Source organism: Sipha flava, unplaced genomic scaffold (genome assembly GCF_003268045.1).
Source record: "Sipha flava isolate LNK unplaced genomic scaffold, YSA_version1 69_pilon_pilon, whole genome shotgun sequence".
NCBI classification, from domain to species: Eukaryota; Metazoa; Arthropoda; class Insecta; order Hemiptera; family Aphididae; genus Sipha; species Sipha flava.
The window spans coordinates 1374115-1395312 of record NW_020273609.1 but is presented as its reverse complement, the minus strand read 5'-3'; the positions used below and the strand labels follow the sequence as shown (position 1 = coordinate 1395312).

General features: G+C 27.4%; 1 protein-coding gene across 4 annotated transcripts; it reads left to right on the top strand.

Moving 5' to 3' along the window:
- Positions 1-4224: 4224 nt before the first annotated feature.
- LOC112692068 (putative inorganic phosphate cotransporter) lies at positions 4225-19870 on the top strand. Of its 4 annotated transcripts, none has more exons than XM_025566599.1 (9): positions 4226-4454; positions 5749-5905; positions 5979-6113; positions 17765-17913; positions 17988-18218; positions 18637-18945; positions 19013-19162; positions 19225-19599; positions 19660-19870. In XM_025566599.1, the coding sequence occupies exons 4-9, from the start codon at positions 17827-17829 to the stop codon at positions 19819-19821; spliced, it is 1314 nt and encodes a 437-aa protein (XP_025422384.1). In that variant the 5' UTR covers positions 4226-4454; positions 5749-5905; positions 5979-6113; positions 17765-17826; the 3' UTR covers positions 19822-19870. The 4 variants fall into 4 exon arrangements, with proteins under 4 accessions (XP_025422382.1, XP_025422384.1, XP_025422383.1 ...); XM_025566598.1 differs by adding an exon at positions 9354-9459 and having other exon boundaries at positions 5749-6113; XM_025566600.1 differs by lacking the exons at positions 5749-5905; positions 5979-6113 and adding an exon at positions 9354-9459.
- Positions 19871-21198: the final 1328 nt, after the last annotated feature.

Sequence of the window (21198 nt, the reverse complement as noted above, 5' to 3'; positions counted from 1 at the left end):
AAAGTTCATCATTCTTAGTGACTCACTAAGCACCATAAAAAGCATCCAAAACCATTTCAATCCAGGGGACATTGCAACAAAAATTCAAAACAAACTAAACGAAGCATATGAACACGGAAAAAAAATAACCATTTTGTAGATATCCGGACATGCAGGAATAAGAGGAAACGAAATAGCAGACGAACAAGCTTCACTCGCAATAAATAATACAGATACTCCTTTGATAGAACAAATATCATACGATGACACAAAAAAATACATTAAAATAATCACCAACGACAAATGGCAAAACATCTGTTCAAAACAAAATACCAAACTCAACGAAATCAAAGGTGACACTACCCAATTGTATAACTCATCACTCAAAAGAAAAGAAGAAACAGTAATAAATAGACTACGGATAGGACACACTAGAATCACATACGGTTTCCTCATGGCCAAAGAGGAACGCCATCTGCACAACCTGCGGAACAAATCTCACTGTCAAGCACATCATATCGGACTGCATAAAGTATAATCAAGAAAGGATTAAACACGGGATATCACACAACCTCGATACAACTCTTGGAGCCAATCACCAACTCAACGCAGATTTAATTAACTTCCTCAAGCAAACCAATATTTATAACCAAATCTAAATATGTAGGTAAACGAAATGTAAAAAAATAAAATAACTAATGGCCTTTGTTGCCGAAGTTGTAAATTATCAATAAAAAAAAGTAAATAAAAATAAAAAACCTTCATTGATACCTACTACTAATTTATTTAACAATAAGAAAATATAAAATTTCTATAGTAGGTAAATTTGCATAATAAATTATGAATAGCAAATCAATTACGAATAAGATTAAAATAAAAAACAGCGGTAATATTCCATTATTCCCTATAGTTCAATAATACAATTAAAATATTTTATAATAAAAGATATAAAATCCAAACTTCATATTATAGATTAATAATTATTACTTCTTTATTATATCTTACTTTGTATGATATATTTTATCTTTAATTCAGATCCTTTAACGTTCGATAGGTACCAAAAATATAAATTAGATACTTAAAAAAAAACTAAGGACAGGTGCAAGAATTCTATCATCTTCTCTTCACAGCTGTTTCAGTAAAATGTAAAAAGACCATATGATTTAAAACCATAACTTACTTACTTACTGCTAAATGTAAATTTTAAAACTTAAAAGAATTCATTTCATAATAAAATAAATTCTGTTACAATGTCTCAAAAAAGATGCAATACTTATTTTATGTGAAAAATCTCTAATTAATCATTGCTCTTTATTAATATTTTTTTTGTAACTTTCAGTGGCGTACTTAACAATTTTTTATGGAAGAGTCCAGCTAATTTTCCAAACAAATTTAAGTGAGGCCAGAGGCTCCCACACCACCCAACATTACACTTAAATAGAAATTCAATTTATTATAATGCATTAACATAAGATTATTTTGATGTTAATACCAGGGCTGGCATTACCTTTTGCGAGGCTCAGTGCAAAACTTATTTTATCCATAACAATAGACGCCTATTGGCTATAGGTTGCAATTAAAGGCGATAACATGTAATATATGCGATACCTGGCAATGACTGAATAAATTTATGAAATGCAATAAAATAAATTTCCTATGTATCCCAGTATCCATACTGTGCGGCGTGCCCTACGGGTCATCGTTGATGCACACGTGACAAATAAAATATAATATTGTTGTTTTGTTAATTGATTTTTTTATTATACGCCAACGGATTTCTCTAGAAATCGTACTCGCCAGGCGATCCGCACGTTTCACGTTTTATTTTATGAGATTTCCATACAACATTTACATATTTTTCAATGAAAATTTTAAGCGTGAGGCCCTTAAAGGTGCGAGACCCTGAATAAATGCCCCGTTTGTCTCTCTTTAACGCCGGCCCTGGTTAATAATTATTTATTATTTACCATATAATAAAACAATATTTGTCTTCCAATTCTTAGACTAAATTCCAATTCATTGATGATTTCAACATCATCTATATATATGTTCCGATGATTCAACACCATTGTTAGTCCATTTTACCTTGTCGACATAATAATATAATTAAAAATACAATTATATTTTTATATATTAGATATTAAATACTTCCAAAATAATTAAAAACAACTTCATACATTATTGATCATTAGATATCTTTTCAAGGTTGAAAAAGATATTTCAGATGTTGCTATTGACACTGGTAATAAGCAAAATAATTTATTTAGAAAGAGTATATTTGAAAAATCATTCTTTGGGTGGCTCAAAAGTGCTTTTAATCCATTATTGATGTTAACATCTTGACTGACTTTTCTTTTTTTTATATTTTTATTTCAACAAAACCATTATTAATTTCAACTGGTGCTAAATAAACAACCGAATTCTCAAATTATAACATTTCCGTATTTGTAAATTTTTAACTAAATAAACATTCAAACCTTATAAAATATATAAGAAACATAATACTTATTACCAGTTTTACATTAAAATAAATAAATTAACAACTATACCTTTAAATGGGTAGAAAATTCATATTTTTTTTTTGGAAAACTTACTTTTGTTATTCAGTTCTCTATTTCAATAAACCTATGTTTACAAAACATGTTGACGTTTTGTGTAAAGATGTAATCGCAGTTTTTTGTCTTTTCCATATGTGTCTGACTTCACGACTTAACAATTATATATAATATTAAAATATCAATATATATATATACATATTTATATATTATTTATTATAAGTGAAGTGAGTAGAACTTTTCGGTTTTATAATCATCAAAATTTCAATATTCTATTTCAAAAGTTTGACCAACTTTAAACATTAAACGGTATAACCGTTTTTGGATGAAATTGATGATGATACATCGATACGCATAAAAAATTATACTAATTTTGAACCATTGTAACTTGAATAATTAATGGAACCGTCGAAAGAAATTATCACCACGTATTAAAATGAAGGCCGTCAACTCGACGACCTATTTTATTGTTACCGAAGTTAATATAAAATATTATGTGCTTCTTTGAAAAAAACTCACATAGTTTCTCATTATACTAATTAATATATTCTAGTATTTCTACTAAAGCTGGCTTAAACTATACATCTCATATTCGAACTAAAAATCCTATGATATTGTTTTATTATACCGTACTGGCACCGAATTGATATTCAAATATTTAATGAATGGTTATGTAACACTTATAACGATTAAAGTTTTTCGGGTTAATAACTAAGATAAATAAAAGTGAACCTATCTCTTCTGTGGGTATATTCAATTATTAGTACTATAAATTACTCCTACATATATAGTGGTAATCATAAATTCGTTTTATAGCGAACCATGTATTCATGTATTCAAATAAGACCGTATCATGAGTGTATTTATTCCTAGGAAATCGAATACGATTGGTTATTACGGTTCTTAAAAGCGATGAGCTAACTACTCATATAAATATTCATTATTAATATGAACATACTTTTCAACTTATTTAGAACGTTTACCAAAATAAAAACCTTCACCAACCATTCCGTGCAATGGGCGTTTCTAAGCGTGCAATTTTATCTGGGAATTGTTTCTGTAAACTGTCCGAAATAAACATAGTAGTCTCCCAGGCAAAAAGGAAACAACAAAAGCAATGTGATGACGCGTAAATTGTGTAATGTAAGAGTAACACAATAACAGTTGCCGACTGTTTTTACGTGCGTAATACTACAACATTATAATATTATATCATCATCGGACTCATCAGCCGCTGTAATCGTGATCTGAAACTGGAATAAACATCAATCCACCATTTGAAGTAATATAAAAAATAGTAATATGAGCTTGTGCATATTCCATTATTAAGTCCAGACACACAATAATGAACATTTCCATGTACAATGATAACGAATAAATACTTGATACATAACTAATCTATCGTGACAAAAAATAAATTACAAGCTATCAATTATATCTAATATTAAAGTTAATGCAGTGATATAATAATAATTGTTTTGACTGAGTATTGAAACCGGACAAACGTGTGTTTATAATTGCGCAGCGCATTTATAAGTATTATATACTAATGAATAATAATAATACCGTTTATATATATATATATATATATTTTAACTGCGTTACGTTGAACACAAATGAAAGTCCATGTGATCGCTGTATGGAGGTGGAAATCTATCGTTCGATTAATATATTAACGATTTATCGATAGAATACCGATCAGTATTAATGCTAACAAACGGCTGACTGAATTGTTGTGTGTACCTTACATTTACATTTACCTTATACATTTAAACATTTATAATAAAAATTTATAAACATACCAGAATACATGTTTTTTCTTTTAGTATCTGGAAGTTTTTTTAATACAGTGTGCCAGTGAGTTTATTGACAACGATCTGTACATTATGGAGGATGATAAAAAATCTGAAGTGGAAAAAGGTAAAATACAATTAACGATGTAGATTATTGAATAAAATAATAATATACCATGATTTTCAAATCTGTAAATGTCTATCACATATAAATGAACACTAATATTAATCTCTAAAAACGTTGATTTTATTTAAATAAATGAAAACTGATTACTAGATCATAGCGATACTTTGGTGGAAATGTAAATTCGATCTTTGTATGTACATATAAGGTTATCAGCTGACAATCGCAAAAAAATAGGATAAACAAATGGAAAGTGGCATATTCTTAAGTAATTATAATTTGGACATTTTTAGAAAATGTTTTTTTAGAAGAAAAATTGAATATAAAATAATAATTTGAGCAAATTACTTTTCTTCGGAAAGTGTTTTGGTTAAATAAAATGTATTTCCCATTGGATAAGAACAATGATTGTTTTCAATTTATTCACTCATATATTTATTAAGTATTAAGAATATTACAATATTACAAACACAGTACAATAACTTTGTTATAATTCACTATTTGAAAAATATATATATATATATATTATTATAAACACTTAAATCGTAGAGTTTTTGAATACCCAATCAAAGTCGTATGAATTCTATACATTTTTAATAATTATACGATAGTATATCTTAAATCAAGTATCGAGATCAAGAAAATGATTTGCGGGATTTGACTACCCAAATATTTTTGAAGTGTTTTAAAGAAAATTATTTTAAGTAACGTAAATACGTAAAATTCTACAATTTAGTAGCCTGTTTAAGTGTAAACTGTACCTAAAAATTTATTCAAATCCCAAATAAAAATTTTACTCAATCCGAATTACATACTTTAGTAGGTAGTTATTTTTATAAGCTGAGCTCTGAGTTACAAAGTTTTATGCTTTTTACTAAAAAATTTGCTGACTCTTTGTACTACCAAATAATTTTTTAAAATATGAACTGATAAACGGTTAAACAATGATTGAAAAGAGTACTTAATAAATGATAAATTTAATTGTAAAAACCTTTATTTATACGATTATTTTGATAATTTTTTTTAATATTTTTATTATTTACTTTTGCTTTGCGGCCTTATAATAAAACCTATATTTTGACAATTCTTATATAATTATTTATTATTTATTGTTCTTATATTTTACATATTTGATAAATTCGACAAAATTATTAATTTTACCATAAACAATCGTTTTTCTATAAATAAGTAAGTTAAGTTTTAAAATTAAGTAAAATTCTAATACTGAATTGTATTTTATAAACTATTTTAGCTCACACCATATAATTATATAAGTCACTTAATACGACTGTTTTAGGGACAAGGAAAAAGTATAAAGATATCCAAGGATTACTTCCCAGTAAACCAAAGTGATGTTTCTTACGACCCAATGAACTACTACAGTAGTATCTACCTGAATACCTAATCAGTAACATATAACCAAGACAAGATAGCATTTGGAAGCTTCACTAGATGTATTTCAAATTTTAATGCAAGGAACTAAACTTTATCTATTATGAATAATATTATTTTTTATAAACGTTCCAGAACATCCAAATATCAATATATTCATTGTTTCATAATGACATTACTCACTTCACTTGTAATTTGTATAAATAAAGAAAATATTGTTTCATAGTTAAAATGGAATACAATACGATATTAATACATTATGAAATCACGGTAATTATTATACTAATTAATATTCTATTAGTCAACTATCAATACATTTATGTATTTTAAATGTAAATAAAACAATAATATTACGATTCATAATAATTATTCCATAAATATATTCGGTAATAAAAATAAATTTTTCATTGTACTGTTATATTATTGTAGTTTAATTTCCTTACTAGATACATATAAACCAATACTAAAGAAATTTTTACAATTGTAATCATTCTAAGATAGCTGTTGATCGTTTGTACATAGTATAAATTCATTTTCATGTTGTATCAAAACTAATATATTTTTATGTTTTACATTGTGATACAAAGAAAAACAATTTATCATCACATGCACATATAAATTGTAATAACCTCATTATACAAAAAATATTATTACTACTTATAACTACTATTATCATACAGAATGTTAAATGTTTACATAATGTAATATAGGTACTATGTATTTACTTCAACAGTGACTTGAATAAATTTACACTTACTATAGTAAGAATTACAAACTGTAGCTAGTTTAAAGACTTTATTTAAATATTATAACTCAGTTTGCTGACAGTTGATTTTACTATCGTGAACAGTTTATAGCAAGTACATAGTATAATATGTATGATTATTGTATAATAAGGCATGGTTATTAAATGCGGTTTTGGTGTGCAATAAAATGGTAAAAAAAGTAAATCCACGTAAATGAGATGTAGCCGGTTAATTATAAAAATTAAATATTTCAAAATGTGTATAATAAACCTACATAGTTAAATATATAGATAGTTTACCTTAATAATTGATTGGTAGTGAGCTCAAACATATGATATTATGTATCATTAATTACAATTTATTTTAAAACTATGAATACCCATTAAAATTGATTGTTTTCAAAAAATTTAAAGGAAATTTTATGGTTATTAATTTATATGCCATTTATATTTTGTATTAGAAATGCATTTAGCTTAAATATAATTTTTTTTAGTAGAATTCTCATTGAAAAATTGTTAAATTACACAGTTTTCTCGCAACTCGGGATAAGTGAATTATTTGAAGGTGGCAAGCCTGGTAGTAAATATAGGGGAGAATGGGGGAACCGCGGTCACTTAAGCAAAAATTATTATATCTCAGGTTCTTTGACACTAAACTCTATACTACTTGAAAAAATGGATACTCAAACTTGTTTTCTTTTTTATATCAATGCCTCAAATTTTTAAAAAATTTGGATACACGATTTTTTTAATTTTTTTAAAAAAATTCAAATGACCGGTATTCAGTGTAATCTGATTTATTTCAATAAAAATCAACAAAATTACAATGTAGGTTAATAACGATATTAGTCTCTCAAATTAAAGTTATAAAATCCAATAAAAATTATGAAAAATACTTAACAATAAAAAAAATTAACAATATCTCTGTTTAATTATATAGTGAATCAGTCACTCAAACCACCTGAATACATAATCCTTAAAGTTTTTAAATATCCTCATTAATTTTGACCGATATTACCCATTTTAATAAGTTATGGAAAAATATTTATAACCATAAAACTACTATACCAATGCATGTTTTGGGTAGAAAAATATAAACCTCATAATTTTTTTTATAAGATTAACTAAAAAGTAGACATATATTATAATATATTAATTGATGTTTGAAAAAAAAAAATTTACATTAGCCACTAACAAAATCGTTAAAGTCAGATTTGAACGTGAAAACGTTTGATGATAATATCTTCGTGATAAGAATAAGTATTTGTAATCATTCTTAATGTATTTATGTAGTTAGAACAATTTTAGATACCATAGTTTATTAGATACCAGGGTGACCGATATTACCCGCTGACCGTTATTCCCCCAGTCCCCCTACTGTAGATTTACTGAGTTTTCAAGAAATGATAAGTAATTTCTTTATCAAAACGGTTCTGAGCAAAAATTCAGTATAAAAATCAACCATTTATGAGTATATTTTACCATCTTTAGTCTAATTATTGGTAGGTTCTTTTTTTTATTTACCTGTTTAACATTATATTGTTTGACGAAGAAATTTTTTTTTAACCAAATATTTAACTTTATTTAAAGTTTCATTATAATTGGATGGACCAATTTTTTGTAAATTAACATTTAATGTTAAAAATTAATGTAAAAACAGTAAAATCCGTAAAAATCGTAGGTATAATAATTTAATTAAACGTTTATGAAATAAATTTCAGGCTAACGATTTTTAAATTTTTTTCAGTATCGGTAAATTAGAACTCGTATATGAGTAAAGTGATATTACATTATCACTTCATATTCAAAAATAAAAATTGTATTATTTAAAGACTTTCCAAAAATTAGGTATTTTTAAAGTTCTATAATTAAATCAAAAGCGCTTTTTAAAAATATATTCTAATACGAAACAAAATATTTTTACTATAGGGTAAAAGTTTCAAGTTTCTAGCCATATTACTTTTGGAAGACAGTTTTTTTCTCACGCCTGGAAAAACTCTTAAGATTTAAAAAAAAAAGACCTATCTAATGTACCACCGGTGAAAACCATTTGCACCCATCACACCTTTTTTATAACCCATTTGCGCCCGAAATATTTTTAATAAAAATGTTTTAAACCCGTGCAACGTTGCCAAATTGTATTCTGGAATACAAGCCATACTATTTATTAACCTTATAAAGTTAAAACTATTGCACATAATGATGGGCATTATCGAGTTACCCGCTATTGTCTTATTGACTAATTTTTTTAAACCCAAAATGTTGAAAAAATTATAAAATTTAAACTATATTATTTAGACAATTATTATTAAAGTACTATAATAGTATATTATACTAATCTACTTAATTTAAGTATTTATCAAGATAAAAATAATCTATATTATAAATCACAATTACAACGTTGTATGCGAAATGGGCGCATATGGGCCATAAATCGGTAGGTACAGTAGAACCTCGATTATCCATCCCCCGATTAATCGTCTTTCTCAGTTAACCGTCAGGCCACTTGTATAGGAGTAGGTTATAAAGAGGGCCCGGAATTATATGCATTTGCATATTTTCATACATTAAACTAAAAAGTAGCTAGGTAAGACAGAAATTTGAATCTTAACATAAAGTGTAAGTATGCGAAATTCAATTTGGCATATTTTTGCATAATTGGAACATTTCAAATTATTATGCATATTTTATCATTTTTCTGAAATATAATGCATATATAGAAAAAAAATATTATGAAGTTATTAATATTATTATTTATTATTTAGGGCATGTCCATCGATTCCGCGAATCGTGCAGTTATATAATTTGATTTTTGTGTTATAAGATAAGATAAAGTTTGCTAAAAGTACCAGTACGATAGTAAATCTCCAGGTAACTTTAAAAATATTATAAAAATCCGCTTGATTTGTTTAAATTGATTTTCGTTTGTGAATTTTTGTTTAGATGAGTGAGTGTTGAAATAAAATTTAATTTCAATACAACATACAGTTCCATACAATTCAATAAAATATATAAAATACAGTTGATATATTTTAAAGTATATTTTTTGTTGAATATTAATTATTTAATGAATTGTATACATTTTAAAATTAAATTAATTTAATAAATAATAAATGTGAATTTTTGTTTGCATATTTTCGCATACTTTGAGTGCATATTTGATTGATAACCATTGCATAAATGCATGCATATTTCGTACGTTTTTAGTGCATATAATTCTGGGCCCTAGTTATAAATAATAATATATATAATCCGAAATTTTCTGACAATATCTAATAGATAAGCAATAGGTATATATGTATATACATACATATATTTTTAATGGGTGTTATAAAACAGTTAAAAATAAATAAATTTATTTTTCACACGTTCGTTTAAATAAATAATATGTATGTATGTTTAAATTTTTGTTGCTTGCTTAACTGTCTTTTCGATTATCCGTCAAAGCTCTTGTCCCAAGACTGACGGTTAATCGAGGTTCTATTGTAGTACCTTATCTTTCGGGTGCATCTGTCTACATCCCTGGGAGCGGAAATGTATTACTCTAGGGCGTAAATAGGCTAAAGTCTGTACCAATGCATGCCAATTTAAAATCTAAAATTCCTAGAAAAAACTTTTGGACTGGTATTTCGATCCGAAAAAAAGTGTTAAAAAAATAAATATAAAATCAAAGTAAACAATTAAAATTTAGAAATATTCAAATATTTACCGAATATTTAAGTAACTGTTGAATTGTACGGGTTGCGGGTGTTTATAACCATTAAGGAACACGAAAAAGATAGAAGGGTTTCAGCACCCCCAGTTTTTTCGTTGAAATAGCGTCCCTAACCGCAGACTTTGCTCTAGTTAAAAAAACAAAATAATAAAAATAATAATACACAATTACTAACAACATTTTGCTCTTTTGATGTATGGTAGCAGGGTTGGACTAGGCCACCGGGGCACCGGGGCATGCCCCGGTGGGCTGCTGTAATTTTGGTTAAATAAAATTACTTAGCTTTTTGTTTTTAATTTAATGCGTCTATCTTCTATTCGTAAAATAAAATAAAAAATATCGTCTTGTAACATGACATTACTAATGGATGCGGTGACACAAGATTAGGTAACTAGGAGTTTGAAAATTTAACATTTTTAATGTCGCGATAGGGCAATTGATAACAATGATATCATCAGAATATTTATAAATAGAAAAATTGTAGGAAATTTGAATACAAAAGATGTGTACAATATGTTAATCATACGAAGTACCATTCGCGTTTGTTCAAACAATTATTAAAATAAAATGTTGGCATGGGTTATGGTCTTAGAAGATTAATTTTCTAAGACCATGGTATGGGTAGACATTGTCAAGCAAGATATGCGTTAACGAAATTGTTTTTCGATAGTAATAATTTTTATAAGATTTATTAGACTTTTATTCAAAAACATTTTAATAGTTTTGACGTTCAGTCAATAACAAGTCTGTTACTAGTTTCCAATCTTAATGGACCTTTGGGCCACATTCACAAATTAAAAATAGTTCTAGAGCCAGACAATATAAAAAATGTATATGATATTTAATGACATTTGCTAGTTTTGAAATTTACCGTGGGCCGCATAAAAGAGACATTAGTTGCCGACCCTACTGTTCTTACTCAATTAAAATTAAATGTATGAACATATTTAAATCAAATCATTTTTTTTGGTGTAAAATTTATCTTAATAGGTAGGTCATTATATCAATATTATAGATAAGATACATTATGCGTAAACTAGATTTATTTAAGGTATAAATCTGAAAATATTCAAATGTACCTGTGTGAATATTGTTTTTTGAGTTACGAAGATACATTTTCAGCTAAACAATAATTTGATCAGGTACCTACCTACTTATAAAGTTCCATTGAGGCCGTTTGAAATTATTTTGCCCAGGCCGATCTATAAAGCTAGTCCAACCCTGTATGGTAGCCAAAAATAAATTGTTTTTAGCTGACTAAACGCAGTTGATTATCAGTAGGGCTAGGATAGTATAAAAATTTGTATTTTTTTTTATTAAGATATACATACAGGATAAATTTTTTCAAGCATAAAATGTAATTTGGTCACATACAAGTTCAAATAGTTTTAATTTTGCATTTTTTGAATTTATGGTAATTTTTATACTTTATTGAAATGTGAGTAGTATTTTTTTATTTTCATTTACACTCATAACAGAAAATATATTAAAATTCAATATTGTCTTTTTTATAAAGATAGCCTGTTAAATAAATACTTGAGACCGATAATATGGTAAAACCAATCATTTAAGTAATTAATACCAAATAATAATATTCGATACCGAGAGTTATCTAAATCGTTAAATTATATGATAGTGATGTTGAAAGAACCTATATATGGTTTTGATAGGTATATTTACCAATTTAATTATTGTTTTGACTTTCGAGAGTACATACCGACATATTTGTACAATAGGCCGAAACAAAAATCATTGCAATTGAATCGTATGCGGCTTTATGTTTCGGAATTTGGATCGAACGTCCTTTTTACCGATGGTTTAGTGTTATACTGTAAAGTCTGTGAAGTTGATGTTTCAGCAGATAAAAAGCTTACAATTTAGCAATATATTACATGTGGTAAACACTTACGTGGTTAGGTTAGGATAAATTTCAAAGGATAAATCAGCAAACAACTTCTTTGACATAACCACTATATTCTTTTCTGCGTTCGAAAAGTCCAATGTTACAGGAGTGTGCGAGATCAACTATGCAATAGGGTTCAGAGTGTTGGGCGGTTAATAGGGGAATAGAACAAAGTATGAGTGTTGCGGAATTGAGAATGCTGAAATGGATAAGTTGAGTTACAAGAGAAAATAGAATAAAGAATAAGTGAAAGGTAGTATCGGTATAGCGTCGGTAGTGGACAAGGCGAGAGAAAATAGACTGAGATGGTTTAGACATATGAGACGAGAAGAAACAAAAGTAGTAAGAGTAGTTATGAAAATAAACGTTAAAGAGAAGAGAAGAAGAAGAAGACTAAAATGAGATGGTTGAATACGATTGAGAAAGATATGAGGTCCGTTGATGTGTGCGTTGGGGATATAGAAAACTGAAACTAGTGGAAGTTAAGAACAAAGGTGGCCAATTCCAAATAGTTAGAAGAAAGGCGAAAGAGAAGAAAGATTTTTTTTATATTATTAATTTCAGATCATTTAAAACATTCAGCAGCAGTGCCTAGTAAAATTATAAAAATCCTTTAATTTTTTTATTTTTTTTAATTTTTCATAATGTTATAATTTAAATAATTCTGTAAAATATAGTTATTAATAATTAATATTTATTATATATTTTTAAAATATTTAAAGGTAATATTTTCGTTTTGGGCATTTGTTTAGGTCATCTAATTGCGCTTACCGTGTAACAAATTTATAAGCTATGGGCGGAGTTGTTATTTTTGTTCTTATATACAATATCAAACAACAAATGCCTAAACCTTAATCTTCAAAGCCTAGAAGTCATAGCAATGCTTATTAATATAAATAATAGTTTTGTTACTTTTGTCAGCGCTTATCAAAAACCCAGTCACCAAATGCATAAAACAGATTATGAAAAAAATAATGAGTATATAACACTCTATCATAATGGCAGGTGATTTGGATTCTAAACATACAAATTGAGAGTGCAGTGTTACATGCCATAAAATATATGTACTTATTTCTAATAAACTTAAATATTTCCCTTCGAATGTTGATAAACAGCCCGATATTCTAGTAATTTAATCAGTTCCAGCTTTCTGTATAAACTAAAATATATAAACATTCAACATTTATTCAATATGATTAATTCATTTTTATTAAACAGGCACCTAGTTATCCATAAAAATAAACAATAACACCTCTGATCTGAAGTATATAATTTTTAGCAGATGTTATGGTAACAGTACGAATACCGGTGAAATCTAGGTTTTACCGACTGCGATCGGTAAATGTCCGAAATTCGAATATTTACAAATTTTTTTGGTAAAACCTAGGATATACATTATTGCTTGGTCAAACCCCGAATGATTTTAGCAGTTCAGACTTTTATCAACGAGTTTTGGTAAATCTTAGGATTAACAATCAATGATTGTAAAAGTCCGAATTTATATATTTTTTTCAATTCTGTGATAATTTTTACCTATATATATTGACTCAATGTTAAAATGTTCGTATATACTATTAACTTCATACATAATATGGTGTCTACTTACATGGCCTGTTGCAATATGAGCATAATATAACTCATTATAGCGAACATAATACATTACTTCGAAATCATCATTCATCAGAACAGTTTTTTTCACATTAACAGATTTAGTTACTTTAACTTCTCTTAATAATATATTATATTTTTCCTCACTATAGTAAAAATTATTTTTGTTATTTTTTAACTTAACAACACCATTTAAAATTTCATAAAATCGTATTGTAAGCGATATACTGAATACTGTGTATACTTGTAATACTAACCGCGACAATTATAAAATGAATACTTCTCGTAAAATTATTTCCTGCAATTGGGCCCGATATCAATTTATTAAATAAATCTTCTATTAAATCTGTTCCAAATCTTAATCATTGAAGATACAATGATAAAAACTTTTGATATCAACACAAATGCACAAGAATAAATACAAGTAAGAATTATCACAGAATTGGAAAAAATATATAATTTCAGAATTTTATAATCATTGATTGTTAATCCTAAAATTTACCAACACTCATTGGTTAAAGTCAGAACTTCTAAAATCATTCGGGGTTTGCCATGCAATATGCATAATGTATATCCTAGGTTTTACCGATCACAGTAGGTAAAGCCTAGGTTTCACCGGTATTTGTACTATTACCGTAACATATATATATATATATCTGCCGGTGTACCTCAGAACTCTAAACTTGATTTCAACCTCGGATTAGGGTGATTTTAGGCCCGGGGACAAACAATTTTAGAGAACTATGTTTATAAGTAATAAATAAATAGGTAGGTATATGTTTTATAGCTGTATCTTAAAAACCTAGTAATATTTCAACCGCCGTAAATTCATAATGATAATCGACGTTATTCACTGTACTTGAATATTCTTATAAATTCTTTCTTAACATTATCGTCCTTTAAAAAATAGACAATACAGTCAATATTATAATAACATATTGCCATTGTCGATATAGTAAAACCTATAAGAAACGTAACGTATTTTATACAAATATTCCTAAATTAATAAAAAAAAAACGTACTATCCACCAGGGGCCCATTATAATTTGATACCCATTGTGGGTCCGGGGCCATGGCCCTCTCCATAATCCAAATTTTCTTGGTTCCATTCTATTCAAGATTTATGTCCATGACATTTCTCAGTCATGACACGACAATTTTCACAGAATCACGCAATATCGAAGCGAAAACGGTTTCATGCAAAAACCGCCTAACATATGGTATTACTTATTAAAATAAATATATTAATATTATTGGATAAACTACAACAAAAGTGGCAAAATATTTTTATGAATATTCCAAATGATGCCAATATAATAACTAGAGCGCGAATTTATATGCATGTGTATATTAGTTCTAGTTGGTCCTACATGTTAAGCTTTCACAGCATTTGTTTCGTAACGATTTAGACGATTACATTTTTTTTGAGCATAGGGATTTTTGTATACTACAATATTCACCCATTTATTTTTATTTTAAAGCCTTTTTTTTACGTTTTTAATTGCATATTTTATCTTTTAGTGCATATTTCAATGGTTTTTTTATAATTATTTTTTTTTTTTAATATTTACCAGGTATTGTAATAAAAGGGGTTAATCTGTTTATAAAAAATGTAAAATAATATTATCAAAAAATGAAGACTCCGATATACTAAAATATTTAAAATTGTTAAAAGGTGAAAGTGAATCAATTCAAACCGGTGAAGATTTATTTCTAAATTAAATGAAATAATTGTTACCCACTTATTGCTTTTGTGGATGTGGCTCTATAATTTTCAAGATATAAAAATTTGTTGACTAACAAACGTCAATTAATGGTTTTTGAAAGTATAACTAAAATGATGGACATATGTGCTAGGAAAGAAAATTTCATTTGGGATATATTTTTGATAATTGATTTCTTTATTTATTATAGATGAAAACTACCAACAAAATAATTTTGTTAGTAAATTACTTTAAAATGAAAAAAACCATTTAAAGTCGGGTTACATAGTTTTAATGTAATTTTTTTTGCACCATTTCGAGTATTAGTATAAAATAAAATATTTTTTTTTCTTTTATGCATATTTAATTGGTTTTTAATGCATATAATTCCGCGCTATAATGATAACTGATTGTTCAGATTTAAATTATCATCTTTAGTCACTAAAAAAACCCCACGACAAAGTTGATAACTGATATACCATGTTTTTCCACAATAATTATACGTGATCCATGTAAATAGTATACACGTATTGGTAAAACTTTATATAACTAGGTATGCTTCAAAGTTAATTTAAAAGAAAAGAGATAAAAAATGTAATCGTTAGAAAAGTTCAGAACATGTGTAAAATTGAATAATATATTTAAGAACTTCGAAAAAAAGAGGTAGTGATTGCCAGGTTGGTTCTTTCAAAGTTAAGGTAATTATTTTGTTGGAACTTGGATATAATCATGTGGGCCGCTATATTCAATTTTTCCCAGGCCGGTCAGATTATGTCTATCCGCCCCTGCAGGTAACGTACGGAAAACTCAGTGGGCCGAATTTGTTTAATTCGGCTCTGTGTAGTGGTAGAAAATAAATGACAAATAATCAACGTGACCAAGAAATTTGCAATTTTGAAGGCCAAAAATAAAATAGTTGTTACAAGCGGCAATTGGAAATAAAATAGTAAAGTAGGTATAGAATGTATATGGTTATTGATCAATTAAAATATAACAAAAAAATTAACACTTTAATGATGAAAACAATTTATGGATTTCACTTACACGTTAATAATATATGTAAAGGGTACTTACCTTATGAAAAAATGTAATTGTTTTTGTCTTTTCTAATAATGTATACTTGAATAATAGTATTTGTTTAAATATTTGTTGATTCACTTTTCGTAGCTTAATTTCTATATAAATAGTTCAACTAGTGAATAAAATTTTTTAGATATTCTTAAATACAATATTTTGTAACCAAATATATATTAATTCAATGGTATCGTAGTAGTACCAATAGCATGTAATGCGCAAATTTAAAATACTTGTTACGTATAAAACAAAATGGTGGAAGAGAAACCCCATTCATAATGTATCTTAGAACCTAAAATATTACACGTATATAATATTAAGTCATCATAACCATATAAATAAGTTTCTAGGCCGGCAGGGTTCTTGACACCGAGCCACCAAGACCATCAGTTAGTAAGAGCTGGTTGGTCATGGACCTGGTCGCGAAGACGACCAACGCAAAGCTATTTCCAGGTTAGCGGGTCATAGAACCCAGGCCACGAGGACATAAAGAATTATATTTACCATAAGTATCAATGTAAAGTTAGTTGTAAAACTATAAGTGTTCCAAATCAAAGTTTGATTCGGGACATTGATAGTACTCAAGTTTTATAAAAATATCTTTTTATTATCATTAAATAATAGTAACCGAGTGTGTAACATTGTGATAAACAGTTCTCGCTCGGTTCTTGGTATTAACACGAAAAAAAACCATATAAGTATCTGTGAAAAATATTGCCACAATCAAGTTTAATACTATTTAAATAAAGACCCAAGAGACGAGTACTTAAGAATCGCGTAAATTATGAAGCTAAGTACATTTAAACAAATAAAAAATAACATTTTAGATATTTATTAATAATCTAAACTGATTGCATTTAAATATGGAAAGATTCGTAACCTAAAATGTGTGATAATAATGAATTACTATATGTACAATTCATTAAGAAATAATAACACATAAAATGTGTAATTTTTGTACAATTAAACAAAATAAGTTAAAACTTAAGTATAATATCGTTACTAATGAGAGTAAAAGTTACGTTTTATAACAATTAGGAATCTTACATCAACATCAAAGTTTAAACAAATTTTAGTTTCTAAAAATAAAAAAACGCAGCCCATTAGAGATATAACTTGTTAAATGTAATATTGATATACGGACAGAGTCAAAAATAATTTTTTCATTGACAGATTCTACTGATACATTTTCATGGGGCGAACGACACAAACAAATATTACTTCTTTTCTTATGCATGGTTATCGCATACGCAATGCGAGTAAATTTGTCGGTTGGTATTGTAGCCATGACCGATAAGTCAAGCGCCAATCAAGAGTTTATAGTAAGTAACATATTAATGTAAAGAATTATATTAGGTATAGGTAATAGCACGAAATAATTTGATTAACTTTACAGGAGTTACACTGGAATGAATCAACAAAAAGCACAGTTTTAAGTTCATTCTTTTGGGGCTATCTAATAACTCAAGTGTATGCTGGACAAATGGCACAGAAGTATGGAGGAAAATATTTCTTAGTAGGTTCTATAGGAGTCAGTGCCTTTCTAACAATCATCACTCCAATATCGGCAATACACGGCGGTGTTGCAGCTATGTGCTTAAACCGTATGGTTCAAGGAATGGCACAAGTAAATTAAAATAATTAGATTCGGTCATAATTAATCAGTAAAAAAAACTCTTAAGAAACTTCAATAATTTAAAAATGTATGATACTACATTAGGTACAATTCATCTAATTTATGCTCGTGTATTTTTAAATTTATCCTCACAAGCTTGAAATACTAAGACTAAAAAATAAACTCATGTAAATCAATTTATTGATGGGCAGCAATTAATTTTACTTATTTTATTGAATATTTACCAATAGGTAAACAATATAATCTTAAATTAATTTCAGATAAATTCCAATGTATAGTTAACCTCAATTAATGAGGCAGAATATGAAACGTCATTTAAAAATATTACACATTACATGACCAATTCCATAAAATAAATATAAACCATAATAGAATAATATTTAATAATACAATTTAATAATTTTTGTAGGGTTTCATATTTCCTGTAATAAATGTTATGTTATCAAAATGGGCACCCAAGTCTGAAAAAAGTCGTTTAGTTTCATTTGTGTTTAGTGGCACACAATTTGGTTCACTAGTTATGCTTCCCGTAGCAGGATTTTTGGCTAGTAGTGTAGGTGGTTGGCCGTCTATATTTTATGTTGGAGGAGTGATAGCTTTAGTATGGGTTCTGGCTTGGTGTTTAATGGGAGCTAACAGTCCAGCAGAACACCATACCATAAGTGAGGCAGAAAAAAAGTACATAATTACCTCATTAAGTAATACTACATCGAAAAAGGTAATTTACATACATTTTTCAATCATTTTTTTCAATTTTAATAAACTTGAAAAAATAATATTTATAGTTTTTGCCAACTCCATGGAGCAAGATAATAAAATCCATGCCCATGTGGACGCTTTTAATCTCACATATGGCACAAAACTGGGGATTTTGGATTTTATTAACGAACATGCCAACTTATATCAATTACATACTGAAATTTAACATCAAATCGGTAAGTTTTTCAAATAATTAAAATATAATGTTCATACTTGTATATTGTGTACTATTATTTAGAACGGATTTTTATCTGCACTACCTTACTTAATCATGTGGATCCTGATTATACTGTTTTCTTGGATAAGTGATTATATTAAGATAAATAGTTTGATGAGCGATACAAATCAAAGAAAAATGTGGAATAGTATTGCTCATTGGGGTGGAGCTTTAGCATTGTTTGTCCTTTATCTATTTGATACATCAGCAATGGAAGCAATAATATTATTGACTGTTGCTCTAAGTTTAAATAGTGGAATTTTCACAGGATTTTTAACCAATCACATGGATTTGGCACCAAATTTCGCAGGCACATTAATGGGAATTACTAATAGTTTAGCTAATATAACTTCTATATTGGGACCCTTATTAGTAGGGTTCATTGTGACTGACAGTGTAAGATATTTTAATTTTAAAAATATGCTTATATTTTACATACTTTTATATTTATTTTAGAGCAATAAAGAGCAATGGGGAATGGTGTTTTTATACTCTGCTGCTATTTTCTTTGTAGGAAACCTAATATATGTTATATTTGGAACAGCTGAAATTCAACCATGGAATGATTTATCAAATAGGAATGAAATTCAAGCTGAAGATGCAAGTGAAAACTCATGAATTAATAAATTTATTTTGAATTATTTGAATATAAAAAATGTACTCTTAATGTTGTGTTATCATTTAAGATATTGTTTATTTATAAAATTCGAAAAATGTTTATATAAAATTTAATTAAAAAAAAACAAAATATTTCTTATTGTGAATAAACATCTCCTTTATCAATCACCCAACCTAAAACACAGCATAAGATTTCAATTGATTTTTTAAACAGTCACAGAAGTGTTAATCAGCGCCCAAAGTAATGTGCAAAGCCATTATGATTTTTTGTCATTTATCACCACAACCATTTTGGCTTTTCCCCAAAATCGCATGTTACATGCAAAACTACACTAAATATGATCTTAATGTAGATCCGAAACAAATATTATGTAACTTGTAATAATATAATGTGATAATGTGTCGCCTGTCGTGGTTAACAGGGGACTTGGTGATACAAGTCCAACAGGTCAGCTGTGAGGGATAGCCTCGCCTGGGGCTGTGTTCAGGGGACCCAGTTTTGGGTCCAACAGCATCACTGTGACCACAACAACCAACCTCAATCAATGAATGGAGAACGACGGTAGGACTTGATATATAGATATAAGTACCTGGTAGTGTTGATCATTTTCAGATACACAAGATCCGTAAACTATATTTTAAATAATAGTGTAATACATTCTGTCCTAAATAGATATTCAGAAAATGGCAAAAGTAATTCAAAAATAGTATATTAAAATCAGTCAAAATAATTTACTTATGTAAATGTAGAATCAAAATTAAAAAGGTTCAATAAATAAAAATTGATAATATAAATCAGATTTTTAGAAAGCAATATTATAATACTAAATTTTTAAAATGTATAACATAATTATGAGTTATACTGTTGCTTAAAATATTTAAAACCCTGTCTTTATGCGTATAACGAACAATTTTAAATAAAAAAAAATTGAAGGAAATTGAAATCATACCACAAATTATTGAAAAATGTAGTTTTCATTTTTTTTTATAAATTTTTAGTTATGAACCGATATTTTATTAATATAATTCCAGAATGAATTTGAATTCAAAGGTGGAAAAAAAAAACCTTTACACATCACTTTAATTGTAAAATATTCTGCACAAATTTTAACAGAAACAAAAGGTAAATAAACTATTTTAAGAGGATTCAATATTAGATTTTTAAGAATGATAAGAAAAGAAATAATATTAAATAATGGATTAATATACATTCATGATTTCTAAATGAGGTACTCACCATTTTCAGAGTATTCAGTATTCACTTTTAAGAAATAATTTAACCAATTTTCAATTATGTGCTTAGCATTTATTCGAGAAACAAGAGAAAATGCATAATATTTATCAAATTTTTTAGAAAATCTGATAATAGTGCATTTT